Source organism: Podarcis muralis, chromosome 18, assembly GCF_964188315.1.
Source record: "Podarcis muralis chromosome 18, rPodMur119.hap1.1, whole genome shotgun sequence".
In the NCBI taxonomy this organism is placed as follows: Eukaryota; Metazoa; Chordata; class Lepidosauria; order Squamata; family Lacertidae; genus Podarcis; species Podarcis muralis.
This window is the reverse complement of record NC_135672.1, coordinates 8,328,161-8,353,020: the sequence shown is the minus strand read 5'-3', so window position 1 is coordinate 8,353,020 and position 24,860 is coordinate 8,328,161. Positions and strand designations below refer to the sequence as shown.

General features: G+C 49.2%; 1 protein-coding gene across 4 annotated transcripts; it reads left to right on the top strand.

Annotated features, from left to right (window-relative positions):
- Window positions 1-23,692, top strand: MPND (MPN domain containing). 4 transcript variants are annotated; one of them, XM_028713885.2, is made up of 13 exons: window positions 1-209; window positions 4,220-4,428; window positions 7,230-7,460; window positions 7,897-8,056; window positions 10,127-10,238; window positions 12,987-13,083; window positions 14,255-14,327; window positions 14,992-15,068; window positions 15,761-15,929; window positions 18,028-18,098; window positions 19,988-20,077; window positions 22,019-22,111; window positions 23,061-23,692. In XM_028713885.2, the coding sequence occupies exons 1-13, from the start codon at window positions 197-199 to the stop codon at window positions 23,145-23,147; spliced, it is 1,482 nt and encodes a 493-aa protein (XP_028569718.2). In that variant the 5' UTR covers window positions 1-196; the 3' UTR covers window positions 23,148-23,692. The 4 variants fall into 4 exon arrangements, with proteins under 4 accessions (XP_028569718.2, XP_077777960.1, XP_077777958.1 ...); XM_077921832.1 differs by lacking the exon at window positions 1-209 and adding an exon at window positions 1,184-1,332; XM_077921833.1 differs by lacking the exon at window positions 1-209 and adding an exon at window positions 1,189-1,332 and having other exon boundaries at window positions 10,163-10,238.
- Window positions 23,693-24,860: the final 1,168 nt, after the last annotated feature.

The window sequence follows — 24,860 nt, the reverse complement described above, 5'->3', positions numbered from 1 at the left end:
CTGCTCCTGCGCTTCCTCTCCTTTGTCTTCCCTTTCTCATTCCCTTCTTCTTCTGCTCTCCCTCCCTCCCTCCTTCCCCCTCTCTCCTTTGTCTTCCTTTCTCTCCCGTTCTCCTTTCCTCCCGGGGAGAGGCGGGGACAGCCGGGAGCCTCCGCGCTGTGACGCGCAGAGGAAGCGGCGAGGGGGAAGCGGAGCCATGGCTGCAGCAGGTACCCGGGAGGGAGGCGGGGATCGGGGCCCGTAGGCAGCAGGGAGGGAGGGAGGCGCGCTCCCGGCCCGGCTCGGATCCAGACCCTCTTTCTCCCCGCAACCAGCCCAGCTCAAAGGATGGGCTCTCGGCCCCAGAACCTGTTTTTGCAGCTGTGCGCCCGGGGCGCGCGTCTCCCAGGCGGACTCCAGCCGGGATGGAGAGCGCTGGTCCTCTGAGCGCACACAGATGGCTGCAAAGCCCAAGCTTAAAGGATGGAGAATGGTGCTGATGTTGGGGCTGCGCACCCGCAGCTCCTGTTCATTTATCTCCCTGCCTCGAGGGGTTGCAGGCAGGTGTTAGCCCTGCTCAGAGTAGACCCATTGGAAGCAATGGGCGTGACTAACAGTGGTTCTGTTGCCGAGTCAAGATTTGTATGCATCATCTGTCGGTCTCTCTTTGTCCATCCATCCATTCTTCCATCCATCCGTACTATTATATTAATTTTTGAATTCTGAATTTATTGTCATCCACGTTTTATACTGTATTTTATGCTGTTTTTTGTTGCATCAGTTAAGCGTTTTAAAGTTGTTGTTAGCCACCCTGAGCCCGGTTTTCTGGACCGGGAAGGGCGGGGTATAAATAAAAAAAAATATTTTATTTATTATTAATTTTACAAAATTTATACGCCGCATAATTGTAAAAAAAAAACCCCTACAACCATCCATCCATGCTAATATGTTTTCACAACATTTAGACACCACGATTGTAAGACAAAAAACCCCCCAAACCTCAAGGCGGTTTGCAGAAAGAAACAACAGAGACAAGTAATTCAATAATATATCCAGTGAAAGGCAGAGCACACCTATCCTAAACATCTATTCGTTTATTCATGCCGGGGTTTTTTATATTAATAGTTTATTAAGAAAGTTTAATTTATAGGAAAGGGGTGAGGAAAAAAGAAAGAAAATAAACCAATACAGTGGTACCTCGGGTTAAGTACTTAATTCGTTCCGGAGGTCCGTTCTTAACCTGAAACTGTTCTTAACCTGAAGCACCACTTTAGCTCATGGGGCCTCCTGCTGCTGCCGTGCCGCCGGAGCACGATTTCTGTTCTCATCCTGAAGCAAAGTTCTTAAACCGAGGTACTATTTCTGGGTTAGCGGAGTCTGTAACCTGAAGCGTATGTAACCTGAAGTGTCTGTAACCCGAGGTACCACTGTAGTCTCTTCTGCTTCCCATGTTGGGTCTATGCAGGCTGTAAGACCCAGAACCTCTTTCCTTCCCCTTCTCTCATTTGCTCTCTCCAAACTCGTAGGACTCCCTCGGTTTTGGCTTGTATTCTCACTTGGGGCGCAAGGAAGTATCCCTCACTCTGGGGGGACGGGAGGAGGAAGATTTGCCATGAGGAGGGAGGCCAGTTGCCAGGTTAAACAAAGTTTCAAATACAGTGGTAACTTGGTTCTCAAACTTAATCCGTTCCGGAAGTCCGTTCCAAAACCAAAGCGTTCCAAAACCAAGGCGTGCTTTCCCATAGAAAGCAATGCAGAACGGATTAATCCGTTCCAGACTTTTAAAAACAACCCCCAAAGCAGCAATTTAGCATGAATTTTACTATCTAAAGATACTGTTGATCCATAAAATGAAAGCAATAATCAATGTACTGCACTATAAAATAAATAAGACAGTATTGTAGGTGATAAAAATTTAATTTTTTTTTTCTTACGTTCACTGATGATAGTCTTTGTTTAGAGGGGGGGGCTTTTATCCATTTCTGCAGTCACACAATCCATCAGCAGCTGAACTGGGTTCCACACAGTCACAAAAACAAACGGAAAAAGCCTCGAAAACAAAAACACAAAATAAATAACAAAAACAAAAGCGTCAAACTTAATCTGTTCTGGAAGTCCGTTTGACTTCCAAAATGTTCAATCCAAGGCGCAGCTTCTGATTGGTGCAGGCGCCCCGGAAACAATAGCCGACAGCCGCATCAGAACAGTTACTCCTGGGTCTTTTGTGTTTGAGAACCAAGACATTTGGGAACCAAGGTACCACTGTACCACTCTAATTAGGGGAGTGGGGAGATCAAAGGGCCTATGCAGCCCTCCAGCTGCAACCCCAGACTCATCTAATCTTAGCCAAATCAAACATACGCCCCTTCTCAATACAAGGGGTCAGGAGACGATCACAAGTGATAACACCAAAGTCGTGTCCACCAAGAACTGTCCCCCCGATCTTCACCTTCATAAGGACTAGGACCTTCCTTTTTAACTTTTACAGAAGGCACCGAATCCTAGATGCTGGATTTTGCATCAGATTTCCCAGCTCTCTGATTCACAAATCTCTCTGTACGGAAAGCAACTTCCAAACAATTGGGAGGTACAAGGAGCTGCTTTCTCCTGAGGAAGCCCATCTGACTAGCTCAGTATAGCTTGCAATGGCAGGTAGCGGATCATCTTATTGCAGAGTTGGAAGGGACCTCCAGAGTCCCTTAAATGCAGGAATCTCAGCTAAAGCATCCATGACAGATGGCCAGCCAACCTTGGTCTGGACCAGGCATAGGCAAACTCGGCCCTCCAGATGTTTTGAGACTACAATTCCCATCATCCCTGACCACTGGTCCTGTTAGCCAGGGATGACGGGAGTTGTAATCCCAGAACATCTGGAGGGCCGAGTTTGTCTATCCCTAGACTTTTGCTGATGCAGCCTAGAATAAAAAGGTAAAGGGACCCCTGACCATTAGGTCCAGTCGTGACCGACTCTGGGGTTGCGGCGCTCATCTCGCTTTACTGGCCGAGGGAGTCGGCGTGCAGCTTCCGGGTCATGTGGCCAGCAGGACTAAGCCGCTTCTGGCGAACCAGAGCAGTGCACAGAAACGCCGTTTACCTTCCCGCCGGAGTGGTACCTATTTATCTACTTGCACTTTGACGTGCTTTCGAACTGCTAGGTTGGCAGGAGCAGGGACCGAGCAACGGGAGCTCACCCCATCACGGGGATTCGAACCGCCGACCTTCTGATCGGCAAGTCCTAGGCTCTGTGGTTTAACCCACAGCACCACCTGCGTCCCGCAGCCTAGAATAGCCTTAGCCTTTTTTTGCTGCTGCATCACACTGTGGACTCACGTTAAACGTGTGGTCCACCAAGACCCCTTAGATCCTATTCACACATGCTGCTAGTAACTCGGGTGTCCCCCATCCTATATATATATGCATCTGGTTCCTCCTGCCTAAGTACAGAACCAGACATTTGTCCCTATTAGAATTCCTTTTGTTAGCTTGGACCCAGTTCTCCGCAATCTGTTAAGGTCATTTCAAATTCTGATTTTGCCTTCTGCGGCATCAGCTACCCTTCCCAGTTTGATGTCTACTAGCTCTTGGGGGTGGGTAGAGGAATATTCCCAACCCCGCCTTGATTTGCCAGGGATCGAACCTAAATTTCCCAGCCTGATCCCTCCCGGCTCCCTGATCATTCCTTCTGCGCTTACTCTTCCCAAACCATAGCTGTCAACTGTCCCTTATTTGGTGGGAAAGTCCCTTATCCCAGTGCCGTGTCCCGCTACTGTCCCTTATTGATGATGTCCCTTAAATTTCCTGGGTTTCAAAGGAAGCAGCTCCTCTCCCTCCCTCCCTGCCGGCCAGGGAGGAGGGAGGCTCCAACTGTGTTGCTTGGCTGCATTGCTCACCCAATAAGGAGTCTGAGAACGACTGGGGGGGTGGAGCTTGCATGCCTTGTGCCAATCAAATCGGCCTTGTTGCCTGGGGACTCGCCTTTGCTCAGCGCTTCCCAGCGGAGAGATGATTGTGGTTTTCCTTGCTGCATCCCCTTTGCCGGGTTGCTGCGCTGTGGGAACCACCGCTTGAGGCTTCGTTTGGCTGCTGGCTGGGCTTTCTGCCTTTGGCTCGGAGGGGCTCAGAAGTTGAACCATACCTGTGCCTGGAAAATCCCTTATTTTGGCTGCTGACCCCTTATTTTCGAGGCTGCTGGTCCCTTATTTTCAAATCTGTAAGTTGACAGCTATGTCCCAAACCCTAGATGCAGAATCCCTCGGAGGAGACGATTGCCTGGAAGAGGACGAGGAGGAGCTGGAGGCGAGCTTGGAAGACCACGAGAACGTGGGGAAATTACTGGTTCCCGGCAGGCGTAGCTGCTGCATTCTGACCCGTCGCGGAATCACTCTGCGCGTTCTTCTCAAGGATGGGCTGATTGAGCCCGGAGAGGGCGTCCTCTCCATTTACTACCTGGTAATAATAATAATGACACGGGTGGCACTGTGAGTTAAAGCACTGAGTCTAGGACTTGCCAATCAGAAGGTCGGCGGTTCGAATCCCCGCGACGGGGTGAGCTCCCATTGCTCGGTCCCTGCTCTTGCCAACCTAGCAGTTCGAAAGCACACCAGTGCAAGTAGATAAATAGGTACCGCTCCGGCGGGAAGGTGAACGGCGTTTCCGTGCGCTGCTCTGGTTCACCTGAAGCGACTTAGTTCTGCTGGCCACATACCCGGAAGCTGTACGCCGGCTCCCTCGGCCAGTAAAGCGAGATGAGCGTTGCAACCCCAGAGTCGGTCACGACTGGACCTAACGGTCAGGGGTCCCTTTACCTTTAATAATAATAATAATAATAATAATAATAATAATAATAATAATAATAATAATTTATTATTTGTACCCCGCCCATCTGGCTGACATTCAAATGTCGCACATTAAAAACTTCCCTGAACAGGGCTGCCTTCAGATGTCTTCTGAATGTCAGGTAGTTGTTTATCTCTTTGACATCTGGTGGGAGGGTGTTCCACAGGGCGGGCGCCACCACCGAGAAGGCCCTCTGCCTGGTTCCCTGTAGCTTTGCTTCTCGCAATGAGGGAACCTCTAGAAGGCCCTCGGCGCTGGAACTCAGCATCTGGGCAGAACGGTAAGACGCTCTCGTCGTTCCGTCGCGTCTCCTTCCAAGAAGCGGACAAGGGGAGTGCTGGCCCTCAATGGTGTGGGATGTGATACGTTAAGTAGCAGTCAAGCACATCATTCCTTGTTTTCCTAGAGTGGCCATGCAGGGGGGGTGTTCCTGTTTCCTCCTGGCTGGGACATACTTCCTTTTGCATATGACTAGAGGTGGGCATATGGGACGCGGGTGGCGCTGTGGGTTAAACCACAGAGCCTAGGACTTGCCAATCAGAAGGTCGGCGGTTCAAATCCCCGCGACGGGGTGAGCTCCCGTTGCTCAGTCCCTGCTCCTGCCAACCTAGCAGTTCGAAAGCACACCAGTGCAAGTAGATAAATAGGTATTGCTCCGGGGGAAGGTAAACAGCATTTCCGTGCGCTGCTCTGGTTCGCCAGAAGTGGCTTAGTCCTGCTGGCCACATGACCCAGAAGCTGTACGCCGGCTCCCTCGGCCAACAAAGCGAGATGAGCACCACAACCCCAGAGTCGGCCACGACTGGACTTAAATGGTCAGGGGTCCCTTTACCTTTACCTAGAGGTGGGCATGACCTTACCTGGAACAAAAGGGACAGGGCATGGAGTTCTCTCTCTTTTTGACTTCCTCCATCGTTGGATCAGCTTTTAGCTAGAGATTAGCCTCCAGCCAACAGAGGACACTGGGATTATCTCCTTATGGGATAGATCCACGTATATACTTTGTAACTACGTCTGCCTTCAGAGATCCATCTGTGAACTGAATGTGAGTAAACTACTTATACACATAGCTGTCAACGTTTCCCCTTTCTTGCGAGGAATCCTATTCGGAATAAGGGAATTTCCCTTTAAAAAAGGGAAATGTTGACAGCTATGCTTATATATACTTTACACAAGATTGTGGTGTGTTTATTATTTTAAGAGGGGTATAAGGGAACTTACCAGGAAGCTGATAGTGAGAGGCTTACACAAGCCTGCAACCTGCTATCCGCTGTGTGTTTAAAAGGGGAATGTGAAACTCTGGTAAGTAAAGGAACTTGCTAATGCAAGTTAGGAAGGATATTAATAAACAATATATCCTCTCCTGCCTCCCTGAACATTCCCACAAATGGCACTCACTTGAGAGGAGCTGGAACTGAGCTCCGGCTGGGGAAAAAAGCACTGGTTACGACATAAATGAACTTAGAAAAAGACCAGAATCATCTATTTCTCTCCTGCAAACCCACCCATGCCTTTGTTTTGTCTCCTCTCTCTCTCTCTCTCTCTCTCTCTCTCTCTCTCTCTCTCTCTCTTCATTTTTATTGGTTTTTTTAACATATCCTTTCCAACAGTCGTTTAACATAACTTCTTATCTTATACAATATTTTAGACTTCCGTCAACCACTTCTGAAGATTTTCCGCTCTTTATCATTTGTTCTGCATTTCTTAATTTCTCTATTACTTTTGATTATCCTTAACCAATAGTTCTCATCATAGTCTTCCTTGCAATATTTCAAATAGTCCTCCTTACAGAACTTCTTGCAGTCCTACCAGCGTAATCTGTTTATTGCAATTGCTTTTCAAATAGTTCAAATATTTACTCCAGTCTTCTAAGAATCTCTGATCCCGCAGATTTCGAATCCTTCCTGTTGTCTAATTCTGCATAGTCCATTAATTTCATTTGCCATTCTTCTTTTGTGGGTAATTCTTCTTGCTTCCATTTTTGTGCCAATAATACTCTTGCTGCCGTCATTGCATACAAAAACAACTTACAGTCCTGTCTATTAATATCATCTCCTACAATTCTAATTAAAAATGCTTCTGGTTTTTTTAATACAGTGGTACCTCGGGTAATTCGTTCCGGAGGTCCGTACTTAACCTGAAACTGTTCTTAACCTGAAGCACCACTTTAGCTAATGGGGCCTCCCGCTGTTGCCGTGCCGCCGGAGCACGATTTCTGTTCTCATCCTGAAGCAAAGTTCTTAACCTGAAGCACGATTTCTGGGTTAGTGGAGTCTGTAACCTGAAGCGTATGTAACCCGAGGTACCACTGTAAATGTATATTTCAACATCTTTTTAGTCTCTTTATATATCATTTCCCAGAAGTTTTCCACTTTTTTACATTCCCTTTGTCTCTTCTGTCTCACCTGTCCCAGGGCAAGAAGTTCTTGGGCGACCTCTTGACGGATGGCAAGATCGTTTGGCAGGAGACGGGTCAAGTGTTCAACTCGCCTAGCGCCTGGGCAACCTACTGCAAAAAGCTTGTCAACCCAGCCAAGAAGTCTGGTTGTGGCTGGGCGTCGGTCAAGTATAAGGGCCAGAAATTAGACCAGTATAAAGCTGTTTGGCTGAAGAAGTACCAGCCCAACACACCCCCTGCCGAGGAGGTGAATGAATACCCTAATACCCCTCCCCACCTTCTCACTATATAGAAGGATCTGGCAACTTCTGTTTCAGTGTATCTGAAGAAGTGTGCATGCACACGAAAGCTCATACCAAGAACTAACTTAGTTGGTCTTTAAGGTGCTTCCGGAAGGAATTTTTTTGTTTTCTCTTTCACTTGTTAGAGCGCTGCATTTATGTAAAGTAATAATACAACCCACGCTACGCCGCTGCATGCATGCAAGTTTGAGTCGGCAACTGTATATTGCAGAAACTGCCTCTGTCTTCTGCATTCTGGCCCACTGTCAAACAACTCTGGACGTTCAGGAGCAACTGAGGGCATGGCTGTTCTGCCTTCCTCACATGACAGCTCTTGTAGGCTGAGCAGCAGTGGGGAGACTGTCTTCTCTGACGGCTTTTGCATCTATTTTTCTCCCCCAGAGTTTAGTGAGCGAAGGGGAAGAGGATGAGCTTGCCGAGGAGGAGGAAGAAGAAGCCAAGGGGGTTAAGTCAGTCCTCTCAGAGTCCATGCTGGCTAAGAAATTGGAGGACAAGACCCGGAAGCAACAGACCAAAAGTCTTGCAGAATTGCACAGCTCAGGTATGTCAATGTAGTATTGATTTATATGCCGCTGACTTGCCAAATTGGGCTTCTAAGCAGTTTACAAATGTAAAACCAATTATATATATATTTTTTTAAAAAAACCTATTACTTGTGATTTACCGTATTTTTTGCACCATAACACTCACTTTTTCCCTCCTAGAAAGTAAGGGGAAATGTCTGTGCGTCTTATGGAGCGAATGCCTACGGATGGTGGACGGATCTGCTGCAGTCGCGAGCAGAGGATCCATGGTCCCCCTTCCTCCCCTCCTCCGTGGCTCGCTTTGAAACAGCAAAGCGGGAGAAGAGCTGCTGAGTGGGGAGGAGAGAGGGACAGAGAGCCTGCTTGCTTTAAAGGAGCAAAACGGGAGAGGAGAGGAGCCTTCTCCCCTTATACCCCTCTTCTTCATTATTAGCAGCATCCTTCTCCACCCACCCCATGCGTGCTTCTTCTCCCCTTAAACCCCTCTCCTGCATTATTAGCAGCATCCTTCTCCTTGTCCCTTGAGTGCTTTTCCTTCTCTCCCCACTTAAAACGTGGTTACAAAGCACGGATCCACATGGATCCTCAGGATTTTTGCATTGGGCTACTCCAAACTCACTGTCAGACCACATGTCTGTGGCCACAGCATGAACCACAAAAATCATACACCCACTGTTTCGTTTAGAATTTTTTTTCTTCTTGTTTTCCTCCTCTAAAAACTACGTGCGTGTTATGGTCGGGTGCGTGTTATAGAACGAAAAATACGGTAAATACACAATGAAACAATTTCACTCATCCTTTAAAAACACCCATAAACTTATATATGCTTCAGGTTACATACGCTTCAGGTTACAGACTCTGCTAACCCAGAAATATTACCTCGGGTTAAGAACTTTGCTTCAGGATGAGAACAGAAATTGTGCTTTGGCGGTGCAGCGGCAGTAGGAGGCCCCATTAGCTAAAGTGGTGCTTCAGGTTAAGAACAGTTTCAGGTTAAGAACGGACCTCCAGAACGAATTAAGTACTTAATCCGAGGTACCACTGTACAGTCATACTTTGGTTCTCAAACGGAATCCATTCTGGAAGTCCGTTCAACTTCCGAAAACGTTCAAAAACCAAGGCACGGTGTCCGATTGGCTGCAGGAGCTTCCTGCAGCCAATCGGAAGTCGCAGAAGCTGCGTCGGATGTTCGGCTTCCAAAAAAAGTTCGCAAACTGGAACACTCACTTCCGGGTTTGCAGTGTTCGGGAGCCAAAACGTTTGAGTCACAAGGTGTTCAACAACCAAGGTACGACTGTATAGTTTTATTACATATGCGACAGTCTGACTCCACAAACAGATCTTTATACAGCAGGATGCTCTGAAATAAAAGAAATTTGTCAGAACTGATGTCCTCACAGATTCTTGGAAAACAGACTTCCCCCCGCCGCAGGAAGGAATTTTGGCTAGCATTGTTGTTGAGTCTTTCAGTCGTGTCCGACTCTTCGTGCCCCCCTGGACCAGAGCACGCCAGGCCCTCCTGTCTTCCACTGCCTCCCGCAGTTGGGTCAAACTCATGCTGGTAGCTTCGAGAGCACTGTCCCACCATCTCGTCCTCTGTTGTCCCCTTCTCCTTGGGCCCTCCATCTTTCCCAACATCAGGGTCTTTTCCAGGGAGTCTTCTCTTCTCATGAGGTGGCCAAAGTCTTGGAGCCTCAGCTTCAGGATCTGTCCTTCCAGTGAGCACTCAGGGCTGATTTCCTTCAGAATGGAGAGGTTTGATCTTCTTGCAGTCCATGGGACTCTCCAGAGTCTCCTCCAGCACCAGAATCCAAAAGCATCAATTCTTCGGCGATCAGCCTTCTTTATGGTCCAGCTCTCAATTCCAAACATCACTATTGGGAAAACCAGTAGCTAGCGCTACTCTTTGATAAAGGTCACAATGGTTTTGCTATGTACAAAAAAATCACTAAAATACATTTTGTAAACAAAACTTAAGCACAAACGCCCGCAATTAAAATGCAGAATAAAATAAACCGGTGCAACAATGAAAGGTGTTGAAACGGAGGGTGGAGATGTTTAATTTTGCATTTCATGGATCAATTTAGCTCAGTGCTGGCCAGTTTCTTCGTTTTTAACCGCAGATAACAGCAAAAGGCTGGACTGCAGGAATCGAATCCCTGTCCGTTATTGCAGCCTGGGGAGTCGGGACTCTGCCAGGTACGTCCATCGTGTGCATGAAATCCTTTCTGTAGCTAGAGGCAGATGTCTTGTGTGCATAGCTGTCAGCTTACAGATTTGAAAATAAGGGACCAGCAGCCTTGAAAATAAGGGACCAGCAGCCACAATAAGGGGCCTGCAGCCTCGCCTGTTCCAGGCACTCCAGTCTTCCTGTCCTCCTGCAGTCTGGTCAAACTCATGCTGGTAGCTTCGAGAACACTGTCCAACCAACTTTGTAACCAGAGGTTCAACTGAATAGAATCTGTATCACATGCACCACAAGGCCTATGCAGCCTCAGCTTAAGATGGCTCCCCGGCCTGGCTTTGCACTGCAAAGTTTGCTGCAGCACCTGCAACAAAATGGCGTCCAGCGTTCAAAAACCCCCTCAGCTTGCATTAACTAGCCACACACAAGGCATGCAAGCTCCACCCCCCAGTCGTTCTTAGACTTCTTATTGGGTGAGCAACACAGCCAAGCAACACAGTTGGAGCCTCCCTCCTCCCTGGCCAGCAGCGAGGGAGGGAGAGGAGCTGCTTCCTTTGAAATTTAAGGGACATCATTTAAGGGACATTTAAGGGACATCCATCAATAAGGGACAGCAGCGGGACATAGCGCTGGAATAAGGGACTGTCCCTTCAAATAAGGGACACTTGACAGCTATGCTTGTGTGCAGCTGTGCTCAGGGGGTGAAATCTGGCAACCGAGTGCAGCATGCTGACAACCTCAAGGTCTAATTTAAAAAGCAGGGGGAAAGGCTCTGGTCCTCAAGACAAAGGCAGACTTGAGAATGGATGCCTCTGTTTTGAGTTGGTGGGTGGGGAGGGAGGATTTCAGCCACGGCTGGAGAAGCTAGTTTGCTGAAATGCGGCCGACGATGTAAAAGAGAAAACTCTGGCTGGGATTCACAACGTGGCCCTCTAGACTTCTCTCACCGGCCCCTGGAAAGCGACCACAATTCTTGCACTCTCCTACAGTGTTTCCCCGAGCCGGAACATGCCCTTGGGCTGAATAATAATAATAATAATAATAATAATAATAATAATAATAATAATAATAATAATGTATTACTTATACCCCACCCATCTGCCTGAGTTTCCCCAGCCACTCTGGGCGGCTTCCACCAAAAGATTAAAATACAATACAGTGGTACCTTGGGTTACATATGCTTCAGGTTACATACGCTTCAGGTTACAGACTCCGCTAACCCAGAAATATTGCTTCAGGTTAAGAACTTTGCTTCAGGATGAGAACAGAAACAGCAACAGGAGGCCCCATTAGCTAAAGTGGTGCTTCAGGTTAAGAACAGTTTCAGGTTAAGTACAGACCTCCAGAATGAATTAAGTACTTAACCCGAGGTACCACTGTAGTCCGTCAGACATTAAAAGCTTCCCTAAACAGGGCTGCCTTCAGATGTCTTCTAAAAATCTGGCAGTTGTTTTTCTCTTTGACATCTGGTGGGAGGGTGTTCCACAGGGCAGGTGCCACCACCAAAAAGGCCCTCTGCCTGCTTCCCTGTAACTTGGCTTCTCGCAGCGAGGGAACCTTCAACGAGGCCTCTTGCTAGCTGGGGAGGGCAGAGAGGGGAAGACTCGTGAAATTTACATGTATTGCTCCCCCCACTTTTGGCTCTGGCCCCTGGAAGGGAGTGTGGCCCCCGGGCTGAAACAGTTTCCCCTCACCTTACAACAGCACATTGCGATACAGCGCAGCGTGTGTGCGGTTTTCGGCAAAATAGTATGAAAGCAAAATAACGACTTGCTGAATGCAAGATGGATTTAGAACACAATTGCGTAAACCAATTCTGATGAAAATGTTGTTGTTTTTTAACCACTCTAACAAGGAACCTGATACTTTGGAGCATATTTTCTTTTCTCGTTATTTTGGCATTTATGCCAGAAGACAATTATTAGAGGCCTTACAACTCAATAGGCTGAATTCTATGATACCGAAAGTTCAGGACCTGCTCTCGGACAGGAATGATCAAATTACTTTAATAGTGGCTGAATTTTTGAGTGCTGTCCATGTAGAAAGCCTGGGCCACTATAAAGAGAATTAGTGGTTCTTAATTGATTGGTGATGTGGTAGTGTTGTGTTGTATTATTTATGCAAATTGATTTCCTCTGGAGTTAAAAATCTGACTGGGACAAACCTTGTTATGCTGAGCTCGTATCTTGCACAATTTGTATACAGTGTCTGTTAATATGTGGTTTGCTATGCCTAATAGCAGGTGGCGCTGTGGGTTAAACCACAGAGCCTAGGACTTGCCGATCAGAAGGTCGGCAGTTCAAATCCCCGCGACAGGGTGAGCTCCCGTTGCTCGGTCCCTGCTCCTGCCAACCTAGCAGTTCAAAAGCACGCCAAAGTGCAAGTAGATAGATAGGTACCGCTCTGGCGGGAAGGTAAACGGCGTTTCCGTGCGCTGCTCTGGTTCACCAGAAGCGGCTCAGTCATGCTGGCCACATGACCCGGAAGCTGTACGCCAGCTCCCTCGGCCAGTAAAGCGAGATGAGCGCCGCAACCCCAGAGTTGTCTGCGACTGGACCTAACGGTCAGGGGTCCCTTTACCTTTACCTTATGCCTAATAAAGGATATTTGATGATGTAAACCACTAACGGGCTTTGTTTGGGAAAGAATTTTTCACAAACAAAACATGCCATCCATTTAAAAGCCTTTGCATTCTGCTCATTAAGATATATATTTTTAATGCAACTAGTCCTCATAATGGCCGTTTCTTTGTCTGCCTTTAGGAATCCCCACACCTTGGTGGAAGTGACGTCTTTCGCAGCCCTTAACAAGTTCCAGCCTTTCAACGTTGCCATCTCCAGCAACGTCCTTTTGTTAGTGGTACGTGGACATTTGGCAGGGCCCTGGCCGGCCCCACCAAGAGGCCTCAGTAATAATATAATAATAAATTATTCTTTATACCCTACCCATCTGGCTGGGTTTCCCCAGCCACTCTGGGCGACTCCCAACAAAATTAAAAGCACAATAAAACATCAAACATAAAAAACTTCCCTAAACAGGGCTGCCTTCAGATGTCTTCTAAAAGTCAGATAGTTGTTTATTTCCTTGACATTTGATGGGAGGGCGTTCCACAGGGCGGGCGCCACTACCGAGAAGGCCCTCTGCCTGGTTCCCTGTAACCTCACTTTTCGCAGAGAGGGAACTGCCAGAAGGCCCTCGGAGCTGGACCTCAGTGTCCGGGCTGAATGATGGGGGTGGAGATGCTCCTTCAGGTATACAGGACCGAGGCCGTTTAGGGCTTTCAAGGTCCGCACCAACACTTTGAATTGTGCTCAGAAATATCCTGGGAGCCAGTGTAGGTATTTCAAGACCGGTGTTATGTGGTCTCAGCGGCTGCTCCCAGTCCCCAGTCTAGCTGCCACATTCTGGATTAGTTGTAGTTTCTGGGTCACCTTCAAAGGTAGCCCCACGTAGAGCGCATTGCAGTAGTCCAAGCGGGAGATAACCAGAGCATGCACCACTCTGGCGAGACAGTGTGGGCAGGGAGGGTCTCATTCTGCGTACCAAATGGAGCTGGTAGACAGCTGCCCTGGACACAGAATTAACCTGTGCCTTCATGGACCGCTGTGAGTCCAAAATGACTCCCAGGCTGCGCACCTGGTCCTTCAGGGGCACAGCTACCCCATTCAGGACCAGGGAGTCCTCCACACCCACCCGCCTCCTGTCCCCCAGAAACAGTCCTTCTGTCTTGCCAGGATTCAACCTCAATCTGTTAGCTGCCATCCATCCTCCAACACTCCAGACACTCACAAAGGCCTTCACTGGTTCTGATTTAAAAGAGCTTTTGGGGGTGGAGGGAGGAATCCACAAATCTGATAGCTTGGACTCTGACATGAGGAATATAGCATTGTAGAGTCGGAAGGGACACTAAGAGTCATCTAGTCTGACCCCGTGCAATGCAGGGATTATGGGAGCTGGAGTCCAGCAGCACCCATGGCACCCAAGGGTGACCAAACCTCTAAACCTGTTCTCTTTCCCCCCTTCCTCTTAGGACTTCCATAGTCACCTGACGAAGAGTGAAGTGACTGGCTATCTCGGAGGTCGTTGGGACACCAACAGCCAGCGTAAGTTCCCCTGGGGTAACTAGCAAGGGAGTGGAGCTGAAATGTTTCAAATTTCCTTTAAAATGTATTTAATTAAATAACAGGACCAGTGGTCAGGGATGATGGGAATTGTAGTCCTAAACATCTGGAGGGCCGGAGTTTGCTTATGCCTGACTTACATCGTAGGAGCCTGCACAACACAAAACACTGTTGCTGTATGTAGGTTTTTATTTTTTATCTATGCCTATGCCTGGTCTGGGACACAGGTGGCGCTGTGAGTTAAACCACAGAGCCTAGGACTTGCCGATCAGAAGGTCAGCAGTTCGAATCCCTGCGACGGGGTGAGCTCCCGTTGCTCAGTCCCTGCTCCTGCCAACCTAGCAGTTCGAAAGCACGCCAAAGTGCAAGTAGGTAAATAGGTACCGCTCCGGCGGGAAGGTCAACGGCGTTTCCGTGCGCTGCTCTGGTTCGCCAGAAGCGGCTTAGTCCTGCTGGCCACATGACCTGGAAGCTGTACGCCGGCTCCCTCGGCCAATAAAGTGAGATGAGCGCTGCAACCCCAGGGTCGTTCATGAATGGACCTAATGGTCAGGGGTCCCTTTACCTTTACCTATGCCTGGTCTAAGAGGACTCTCAAGATTGATTTTCAAGCTCTCACACATCTTTTCTTTTTTAAATCTTTCAGTGTTAACAGTGCTGAGGGCATTCCCTTGCCGATCACGCCTTGCGGACGGGGACTTAGCAGCTGCTGTGGAAGAAGAGGTAAGGAGCTCATATCATTAGTAATGGTGGTGCTGGAGTCCAACATGGGGTAGCGGGCACCCCGGCTGCCCCATGGATTGTTTGTTCAATTCTTCCTTTGCCCTCCAGCTGTCTTGGAAGTATAACTCTCAGGCAAACAGCTTGGATGAGGATGATGGGAAGACAAGTTGCTCCCCGTTCGAGGGTGTTCTTCTTTGGTTGGGAACTCACTTGTTTTCCATTTTGGGGCTAACAGAACATGGGCTGCAGTAGCAGCATACATTTGTTGTTTAGTCGTTTAGTCGTGTCCGACTCTTCGTGACCCCATGGACCAGAGCATGCCAGGCCTTCCTGTCTTCCACTGCCTCCCACAGTTTGGTCAGTCTCGTGTTAGTAGCTTCAAGAACACTGTCCCACTATCTCGTCCTCTGTCGTCCCCTTCTCCTTGTGCCCTCCATCTTTCCCAACATCAGGGTCTTTTCCAGGGAGTCTTCTCTTCTCATGAGGTAGCCAAAGTCTTGGAGCCTCAGCTTCAGGATCTGTCCTTCCAGTGAGCACTCAGGGCTGATTTCCTTCAGAATGGAGAGGTTTGATCTTCTTGCAGTCCATGGGACTCTCAAGGGTCTCCTCCAGCACCAGAATTCAAAAGCATCAGTTCTTCTGGATATGCTTAAGACTGCTGAAAAGCAACATCCTTTTCCTCTTGTCTTCAGATATGCCAGAACCTTTTTATGCGTGGGCTTTCCCTGGTGGGCTGGTATCACAGCCACCCGTTCAGCCATGCCCTGCCATCCCTCCAGGACATCGATACTCAAATGGACTACCAGCTGAAGCTCCAGGGAACCAGCAACAGCTTCCAGCCTTGCTTGGCACTCATCTGTGGTAAGTGGCAGAAGGCTGCGCGTCAGTCTCAACCCAAAACAGCCTGTGCTGGTCCCGTGGGTTAACCATGAGGCGAGGTCCAAGTCCAGTCCGTGGCCGAGGGTGCAGTATGGAGGCAGTCCGTCAAAGCTGTAGCTGGGTCCAAGGCAGGGAGTCGGGTGAGGTCAGGAGCTCCGGCAGGACAGGGTGCAGGCAGGAACTGGCTACCAACAATGTTGCTCCTGCAACTTGGGACTGGGGCTGGCTGGCTTTTATCTGCCCCGAGGCATAGGGCGGCCCCGGTCCACAGGTGACTCGGCTCTCCTGGCCTGGAGGCGAGCACTCCTCCTGTGAGAACTTAGTTCCCTCCGCCTCTCTGCCCTGAGCCTCTGCAGCTCAGGAGAGGCTGGAGGGTTCCCAGACCCAGAGGCAACCTCACCTTCCCCTGACGGGGCTGAGAGTGGAGCACCTGCAGGCAATGGGTCCTTCCATCACCTCAGGAGCCAGAGCAGACTCAGCTGATGCCTGCACCTAAGGACCCGGCACAGGTGAGGACCCTTCAGGCTCAGGCCCCAGCCCCGGCTCAGCTGGTTCTGGAGGCGGGGACTCCTGTGCAGGCTGGGATTCCTCAGGTTCAGCCTCTGAGTCCGAATCCCAGGCCATCGCGCAGCCCACCGTCTCGCAGCACTCTGCAAACGTTAGGTGCAGAAACGGGCAGCAATGTGCCTCTCCCAGTGTATCTCCTTTACGGAATTCTCCTGTGTCTAATCCCATCTGTAACTCACTCTACGTGGGGCTGCCCTTGAGACTGACCCAGAAACTCCAGTGGGTGCAGAATGCCACAGCAAGACTCCTTACGGGGTCCTCGCCGTGGGATCACATTCACCCGGAGAAGGTCGGCGGTTCGAATCCCTGCGACAGTGTGAGCTCCCATTGTTCGGTCCCTGCTCCTGCCAACCTAGCAGTTCGAAAGTGTAGGGATCAGATGGGATTACCACGAGGAATTATAACATATACATCAAGCCATTTTATAATTCCTCATGGTAATCCTATCTGATCCCTACAGAAAGCACGTCAAAGTGCAAGTAGATAAATAGGTACCACTCCGGCGGGAAGGTAAACGGTGTTTCCGTGTGCTGCTCTGGTTCACCAGAAGCGGCTTAGTCCTGCTGGCCACATGACCCGGAAGCTGTACGCCGGCGCCCTCGGCCAGTAAAGCGAGATGAGCGCCACAACCCCAGAGTCGGCCATGACTGGAGCTAATGGTCAGGGGTCCCTTTACCTTTTATACCAGCTGCACTGGCTCCCAGTGGAATACATGGTCAGGTTTAAGGTGCTGGTTTTAACCTTTAAAGCCCTATAAGGCCGAGGACACTCGTACCTACGAGACCGCCTCTCCTGGTATGTCCCACAGCGCCACCCGCATCCCACCCTATATATAGAAATGAGCAAACCAGTGATATTTTAGGGAGCAGGCTAGCAGGCGGGGCCCATGACTTACACCAGGCATAGGCAAACTCGGCCCTACAGATGTTTTGGGACTACAACTCCCATCATCCCTAGCTAGCAGGACCAGTGGTCGGGGATAATGGGAATTGTAGCCCCAAAACATCTGGAAGCAGAGTTTGCTTATGCCTGACTTACATCATAGGAGCCTGCACAACACAAAACACTGTTGCTGTATGTAGGTTTTTATTTTTTATCTTATATTTTGGAAATGTACGTCCAGTTTTCTTTTCCTTTATTTTTTGGGGAGGCCCCAAAGAGAGCAGGGCCCTAAGCTATAGATTGTTTAGCTTATACGTAAATTTGTTTAGCTTATACTGTTCCCATGCTAGGTGCCCAAATGATCTGGAGAGCCAGTGTGGTGTAGCGGTTAAGAGCGGTGGACTCGTAATATGGTGAACCGGGTTCGCTTCCCCGCTCCTCCACATGCAGCTGCTGGGTGACCTTGGGCCAGTCACACTTCTCTGAAGTCTCTCAGCCCCACTCACCTCACAGAGTGTTTGTTGTGGGGGAGGAAGGGAAAGGAGAATGTTAGCCACTTTGAGACCCCTTCGGGTAGTGATAAAGCGGGATATCAAATCCAAACGCTTCTTCTGTCTTATTGTCCCCTCAGGTCCATACTGCCATGCCAACCAAGGCATGGAGTCGAAGATTGCGCCCTTCTGGGTTATGCCCCCTCCGGAGGTGAGTACTGCAGCGCCTGAGTAAGGTGCCCTTTGGGAGAGCGGGGGGCGCAAGAAAGTACCTCACACCAAATCAGACCATTGGTTTGGAAAATTCAGCCGGTGCAGAATTCAGCACCCAGCTTGCTCACCGAAGGAAGACGGTCTGAGCATATTTTACACATCTGGTCCGACTGCACTGGCTATCAATTAGTTTCCGGGCCCAATTCAAAGTGCTGGTTCTGACCTTGTTGTTGTTTAGTCGTTTAGTCGTGTCCACCTCTTCGTGACCCCCTGGACCAGAGCACGCCAGGCACTCCTGTCTTCCACTGCCTCCCGCAGTTTGGTCAAACTCATGCTGGTAGCTTCGAAAACACTGTCCCACCATCTCGTCCTCTGTCGTCCCCTTCTCCTTGCGCCCTCCATCTTTCCCAACATCAGGGTCTTTTCCAGGGAGTCTTCTCTTCTCATGAGGTGGACAAAGTATTGGAGCCTCAGCTTCAGGATCTGTCCTTCCAGTGAGCACTCAGTGCTGATTTCCTTCAGAATGGAGAGGTTTGATCTTCTTGCAGTCCATGGGACTCTCCAGAGTCTCCTCCAGCACCATAATTCAAAAGCATCCATTCTTTGGTGATCAGCCTTCTTTATGGTCCAGCTCTCACTTCCATACATACTAGGTTCTGACCTAGAAAGCCTTAAACCATGGATAGGCAAACTAAGGCCTGGGGGCCCAGAATGCAGCTCCTGGATTGGTGACTGGGAGCGGCCACCAGGACCACATAACACTGGTCCTGAAAGACCTACATTGGCTCCCAGTATGTTTCCAAGCACAATTCAAAGTGTTGGTGCTCACCTTTCAAGCCCTAAACTGCCTCGGTCCTGTATACCTGAAGGAGCGTCTCCACCCCCATCGTCCAGCCCGGACACTGAGGTCCAGCTCCAAGGGCCTTCTGGCGGTTCCCTCCCTGCGAGAAGTGAGGTTACAGGGAACCAGGCAGAGGGCCTTCTCGGTGGTGGCACCCTCCTTGTGGAACACCCTTTGAGAGCCTCCCAGAGTGGCTGGGGAAACCCAGCCAAACAGGCGAGATATAAATTACTACTACTACTACAATTATTATTATTATTATTATTATTATTATTATTATTATTATTATTATATGCAGCAGCAGAGGGGGAAAGACTGCAGGATATTTTTCCGAACCTAAGCCATGTTGTTTCCCAAGGGGATGTTTGGTACTCTGTCAATTGCTTGCTGCTGTTAATATGTGTGCATATGTGTTCGTCAGTTGGTGCTGTACAAATATTATAATCAATCAATAAAAGGGTAAAATCACTTGTTGCTCAGAAGTAAAAGGTAAAGGTACCCCTGCCCGTACGGTCCAGTCTTGACAGACTCTAGGGTTGTGCGCCCATCTCACTTAAGAGGCCGGGGGCCAGCGCTGTCCGCAGACACTTCCGGGTCACGTGGCCAGTGTGACAAAGCTGCATCTGGCAAGCCAGCGCAGCACACGGAACGCCGTTTACCTTCCCGCTAGTAAGCGGTCCCTATTTATCTACTTGCACCCGGGGGTGCTTTTGAACTGCTAGGTTGGCAGGAGCAGGGACCGAGCAACGGGAGCGCACCCCACCGCGGGGATGCGAACCGCCAACCTTTCGATCGGCAAGCCCTAGGCGCTGAGGCTTTTACCCACAGCGCCACCCGCGTCCCTCTGCTCAGAAGTATGTTGGCTCAATTAAAGGCGGTTCATTCTGAGGAGCTGCACCTCTAAGCCACCAGGGGGCGCTTTACAACTTTGGTTCTCCTGAGCAAGTCAAGAGAGTGAGAGGAAAAAACCACACAATTTGATATGATTCACTTCTCTGTGTCTCTCTCTTCACCCCCTTCCCCGGCCAAATATTCTCTTCCACCAGCAAAGGCCTTATGATTACGGCATCCCCATGGAAGTTGAGGTCACCTACGTCCAAGACGGCTTCCTGACCAACGACGTTCTCCACGAGATGGTAACTTTGTTTTTTTGTTTTTTTTAAAAGGTATTTATTAAAGTTTTTAAACAATAAAACAGACTTCACATTCACAACCAAACAAAAATAACACCATCACAATCAATCAAAATAGAACCAAAAACGGGGGGAAAAGAGTACATTAAAAAAAACCCCATACAAAATAGAAGAAAAAAGACATGCAAAAATGAAAAAAAAGGGAAAAAAAGCATAGAAAACCAGTTTCTTAAAATATAGTTTTCATAACCCTCCTTCCAGACTTCCTCACATCTCCCTTTTCTGTATTCCCCTTTACAAAGTTTTGTTCAGCAATACTTCACCCTCTTTCAAATCTTATTTTATATTATACATTTCAACTATTATGTCTCCAAGTTTTTCCCTTTATTATCAGTTATTTAAGTTAGACATAACCTTATTCTGGCTTCTGTTCTTATTCTTTTTGCTTACTCCTTTCAGCTATGTCACTAATGCCGTATTATCTTTATATCTTGCATCATTCTAACATTCAGAAATTATTCTAACATTCATCATTCTAACATTCACGAGATGGTAACTTTGGTCCATCTGAATTTCACATCTGCTCAGGGGAAGAATGTCGTGTTGCGTCACCAAAGCGCCTTTTGTTCCAGACACACAGGGCTGTGATGATCTAAAGCCAGGCCTCTTGAAAAACAAAATTTGTAACTGATGGCAGAACAATCCTTACATTCAGAGAGCCCTGCGGGCATTCACAATGCAAGCGTTGTGCGTGAGCTTGAAAGTCAATCTTCAGAGTCCTTTTAGACCAGGCATAGGCAAACTCCGGCCCTCCAGATGTTTGGGACTACAATTCCCATCATCCCTGACCACTGGTCCTGTTAGCTAGGGGTGATGGGAGTTGTAGTCCCAAACATCTGGAGGGCCAGGGTTTGCCTATGCCTGTCTTAGTCCCAAGGCTCCTTCGAATTATTGCCAGTCAGGTTCCCTTAAGAAGCCCCTGATGGCAGTGTTGTAGGGAAATTTGGGGTTGCCTTTTAGAGCCCAACTCTCCGTGTCCCCTAAGTCTGTTTATCGGTTGGAGAAAAATGAGCCGTAGAATTGGAAGGGATGTCAAGAGTAGTCTATTGCAACGCCCTGCAATGCAGGAAAAGGTAAAGGACACCTGGACGGTTAAGTCCAGTCAAAGGCGACTATGGGGTTGTGGCGCTCATCTCGCTTTCAGGCCGAGGGAACTGGTGTTTGTCCACAGACAGCTTTCTGGGTCATGTGGCCAGCAGGACTAAACCGCTTCTGGCGCAACGGGATACCATGATGGAAACCAGAGCGCACAGAAACGCCGTTTACCTTGCTGATGGAGCAGTACCTATTTATCTACTAGCGCTGGTGTGCTTTCGAACTGCTAGGTTGGCAGGAGCTGGGATAGAGCAACGGGAGCTCACCCCGTCGTGGGGATTCGAACCGCCGACCACCTGATCGGCAAGCCCAAGAGGCTCAGTGGTTTAGACCACAGCGCCACTCGCAGGGTTTTTTATCTGCAGGAAAACCAGTACAGTGGTACCTCGGGTTACAAACGCTTCGGGTTACAAACACTTTGGGTTACAAACTCCACTACCTCGGAAGTAGTACCTCAGGTTGAGAACTTTGCCCCAGGATGAGAACGGAAATCACGCGGTGGCAGCGGGAGGCCCCATTAGAGAAAGTGTGCCTCACGTTAAGAACGGTTTCGGGTTAAGAACGGACCTCCGGAACGAATTAAGTTTGTAACCCGTGGTACGACAGTAGAAGGAAAGCAAGGGAGATCTTTTCTAGAAAAAGAGGTGGCAGAACTCGCCATGAACGCCTTCCCTTGTTCTCTTAGAATGGCAGTGGCAGCCACCTGAGAGCTGCCAAAGCAGAGTCCTGGCTGGGGAAAAAGCCCTGTGGTGTAGGCCGAATGTGATTCCTGTTCTTTCTTCCTCAAAGATGCTGCTGGTGGAGTTTTACAAAGCGGCACCCGACGTAGTGAAGTTTCAAGAGATGTGGAGTCAGGAGCAGACCTATCTGGATAAACTAAAGGTAATCTTGAGGAAGAGTTGCCCGGCAGTGGAGCGGACCTACAGTGAAGGTGGTAGATTCTCCTTCCTTGGAGGTTTTCAGGCAGGGGTTGGGTGGGGATTCGTTAAACTGGGATTCCTCTGTTGCAAGGGGTTGGACTGGATGACCCTCAGGGGTCCTTTCCGACTCCACAAGTCTCTAGTTATGCATGCTCTGGTGATCTGGACTACTGCAATGCGCTCTCCATGGGGCTACCTTTGAAGGTGACCCGGAAACTGCAGCTAATCCAGAATGTGGCAGCTATACTGGGGACTGGGAGCAGCCGCTGAGACCACATAACACCGGTCTTGAAAGACCTGCATTGGCTCCCAGGACGTTTCCAAGCACAATTCAAAGTGTTGGTGCTGACCTTGAAAGCCCTAAACGGCCTCAGTCCAGTATCTCTGAAGGAGCATCTCCACCTCCATCCTTCTGCCCGGACACTGAGGTCCAGCACCGAGGGCCTTCTGGCGGTTCCCTCCCTGTGAGAAGTGAGGTTACAGGGAACCAGGCAGAGGGCCTTCTCGGTAGTGGCGCCCGCCCTGTGGAACGCCCTCCCACCAGATGTCAAAGAGAACAACAACTACCACTTTTAGAAGACATCTGAAGGCAGCCCTCTTTAGGGAAGCTTTTAATGTTTGATGGATTGCTGTATTTTAATATTTCGTTGGAAGCCGCCCAGAGTGGCTGGGGAAGCCCAGCCAGATGGGCGGGGTATAAATAATAAATTATTATTATTATTAATTGTAAAACATTAAAAAAAAAATAATTAGAGAGGCAGAGAAAGTATCACACGGTGATTTGTGTGTGGGCCATGCAAGGGAGAAGCAATTTTTCTTGCCTACTTGCATTTAGCAAGCTGCCGATGCTCACTTTTGGTCTGAGTTCCCTGCCTGTTCGAATGACGAATGCAGCTATCCTTTTCTTCCAGGGCTCATTGGCTTTCAGGACACCCAAGGACCAAGGTTTCGGACACATCCTGGAACAAGTCTACAGCATCCTCAAGCAATACAGCTGAAACCAGGAGGAGGAACCATGTCTTCAAGAAGCTGTCGGTCAGGGGTTAGGGAAAGACGTTTGGGTGAGAAGCTTCCCACTTTGAAACCCATTTCTACCCCATCTTGCTTGGCGGGTGGAGACAGAAATGGAGACCCTTTGTGTTTGTGTGTGTGTGTTTAAGGAAGGTTTTTCACGAGTTTAAGAGGAAACACCGGACCAGCCAAGAACACGCTTTGATTTGCCTATGCGGAATCTAGAGAAGCTATCTGTTCCCCTGTACTCGGCTTGGCGTCACGGGGCAGAACACACCCATTTCATAGATGCGTCAACTGAAGCAACCTGGCTTGCGAGGCCTCAAAAGGACCCCTTGGTAGTGTTCGGATATTTCCGTTCCACCTTAAAAGGGAGCAGGATGTTTGTGTCACAGCCTGCATATTTCCTGTTCACAGGATGTTTCTGTTGTGTCTATGCGTTCGTTTCTCTCTCTGTGCCTGAACACTGAAGCAGGCAGTCATGTTTTCTCTTTGTTCTGACCAACGCTGAATAAAATTGTAAATAATGCTCTCCTTAGTGCATCTTTCGCTGTGCATTATCTGCTGATAAGAGCGTGCATCAGCTCTGGAATGTGGCAAGCTATTTCTGGAGCTCGTGTCGCTAATTGCCGATACTGCGTGTCTACGGGAGATCAATGGACGTCCGGAGGCGACGTGGAGTCTTGATGGATGATGTCTCCCTGGCAGTATCCCAACAGGTGGATCTCAAATTCAATCCAGCACAGTGTTGTGCGCTGGTCGACACCGCTGATCTCCTCTTGAGGTTTTCCGAGACGGAACGGAAGCCCGCAACTCTCCAGTTTCGTCTTATGTTTCGTGCTGTGAAGGGTGGGGGGAAACTCGCCTGCGGCCTCCTATGTTTGGGGTGTGTGAGTCTGAGCTGGTAAGAGGGCAGATTTTTAAAAAGGGGCAATGCAGTGTTGCCTTTCTAAAAAATTTCACGGATCTGTAGAAGCAGCAAAAACCGAGTAAAAAGGCAACTAAAAAGGACGGAAGCTTACTTTGCGTAAAAGCAGGGTTGCGGCAGGTTGGTGAAAATCTTGCTTTGTCCTTAAAGGTAAAGGGTAAAGGGACCCCTGACCATTAGGTCCAGTCGTGGCCGATTCTGGGGTTGCGGCGCTCATCTTGCTTTATTGGCCGAGGGAGCCGGCGTACAGCTTCCGGGTCATGTGGCCAGCAGGACTAAGCCGCTTCTGGCGAACCAGAGCAGAGCACGGAAATGCCGTTTACCTTCCCGCCGGAGTGGTACCTATTTATCTACTTGCACTTTGACGTGCTTTCGAACTGCTAGTTTGGCAGGAGCAGGGACCGAGCAACGGGAGCTCACCCCGTCACAAGGATTCGAACCGCCGACCTTTTGATCGGCAAGTCCTAGGCTCTGTGGTTTAACCCACAGCGCCACCCGCATCCTGTGCTTTGTCCTTTCTGTGTTCCTTAAAAGCAGCTGTGCATCTATCTGTTCCTGTGGCTCTCGGGTAGGGAAGCTGTGATACTCCAGATGTTTTTGGACTCCTGGCAGGAACGACCAGAGCTGGGAATCCCAGCAAACTGGTTCTGACGGCTCTGTAGAACAAGCTGCCCCAGGAAGTGATTTGCCTGTCGCATCTCTTTCTGATGTACAGTCCTGCCCTGGACTCCCTCTAGTCAGCCTCTGCTGGGGATGGGGCTGTTCCGTCCCG

Coding starts and splice junctions, on each gene's coding strand:
- MPND (XM_077921832.1), top strand. CDS start 1,257: ATGGGGCCTCCTGCTGCTGCCGTGCCGCCGGAGCACGATTTCTGTTCT. Junction 10,239..12,986: donor GGGAGTCGGGACTCTGCCAG/GTACGTCCATCG, acceptor GTCTGCCTTTAG/GAATCCCCACACCTTGGTGG. Junction 22,112..23,060: donor CCTATCTGGATAAACTAAAG/GTAATCTTGAGG, acceptor CTTTTCTTCCAG/GGCTCATTGGCTTTCAGGAC.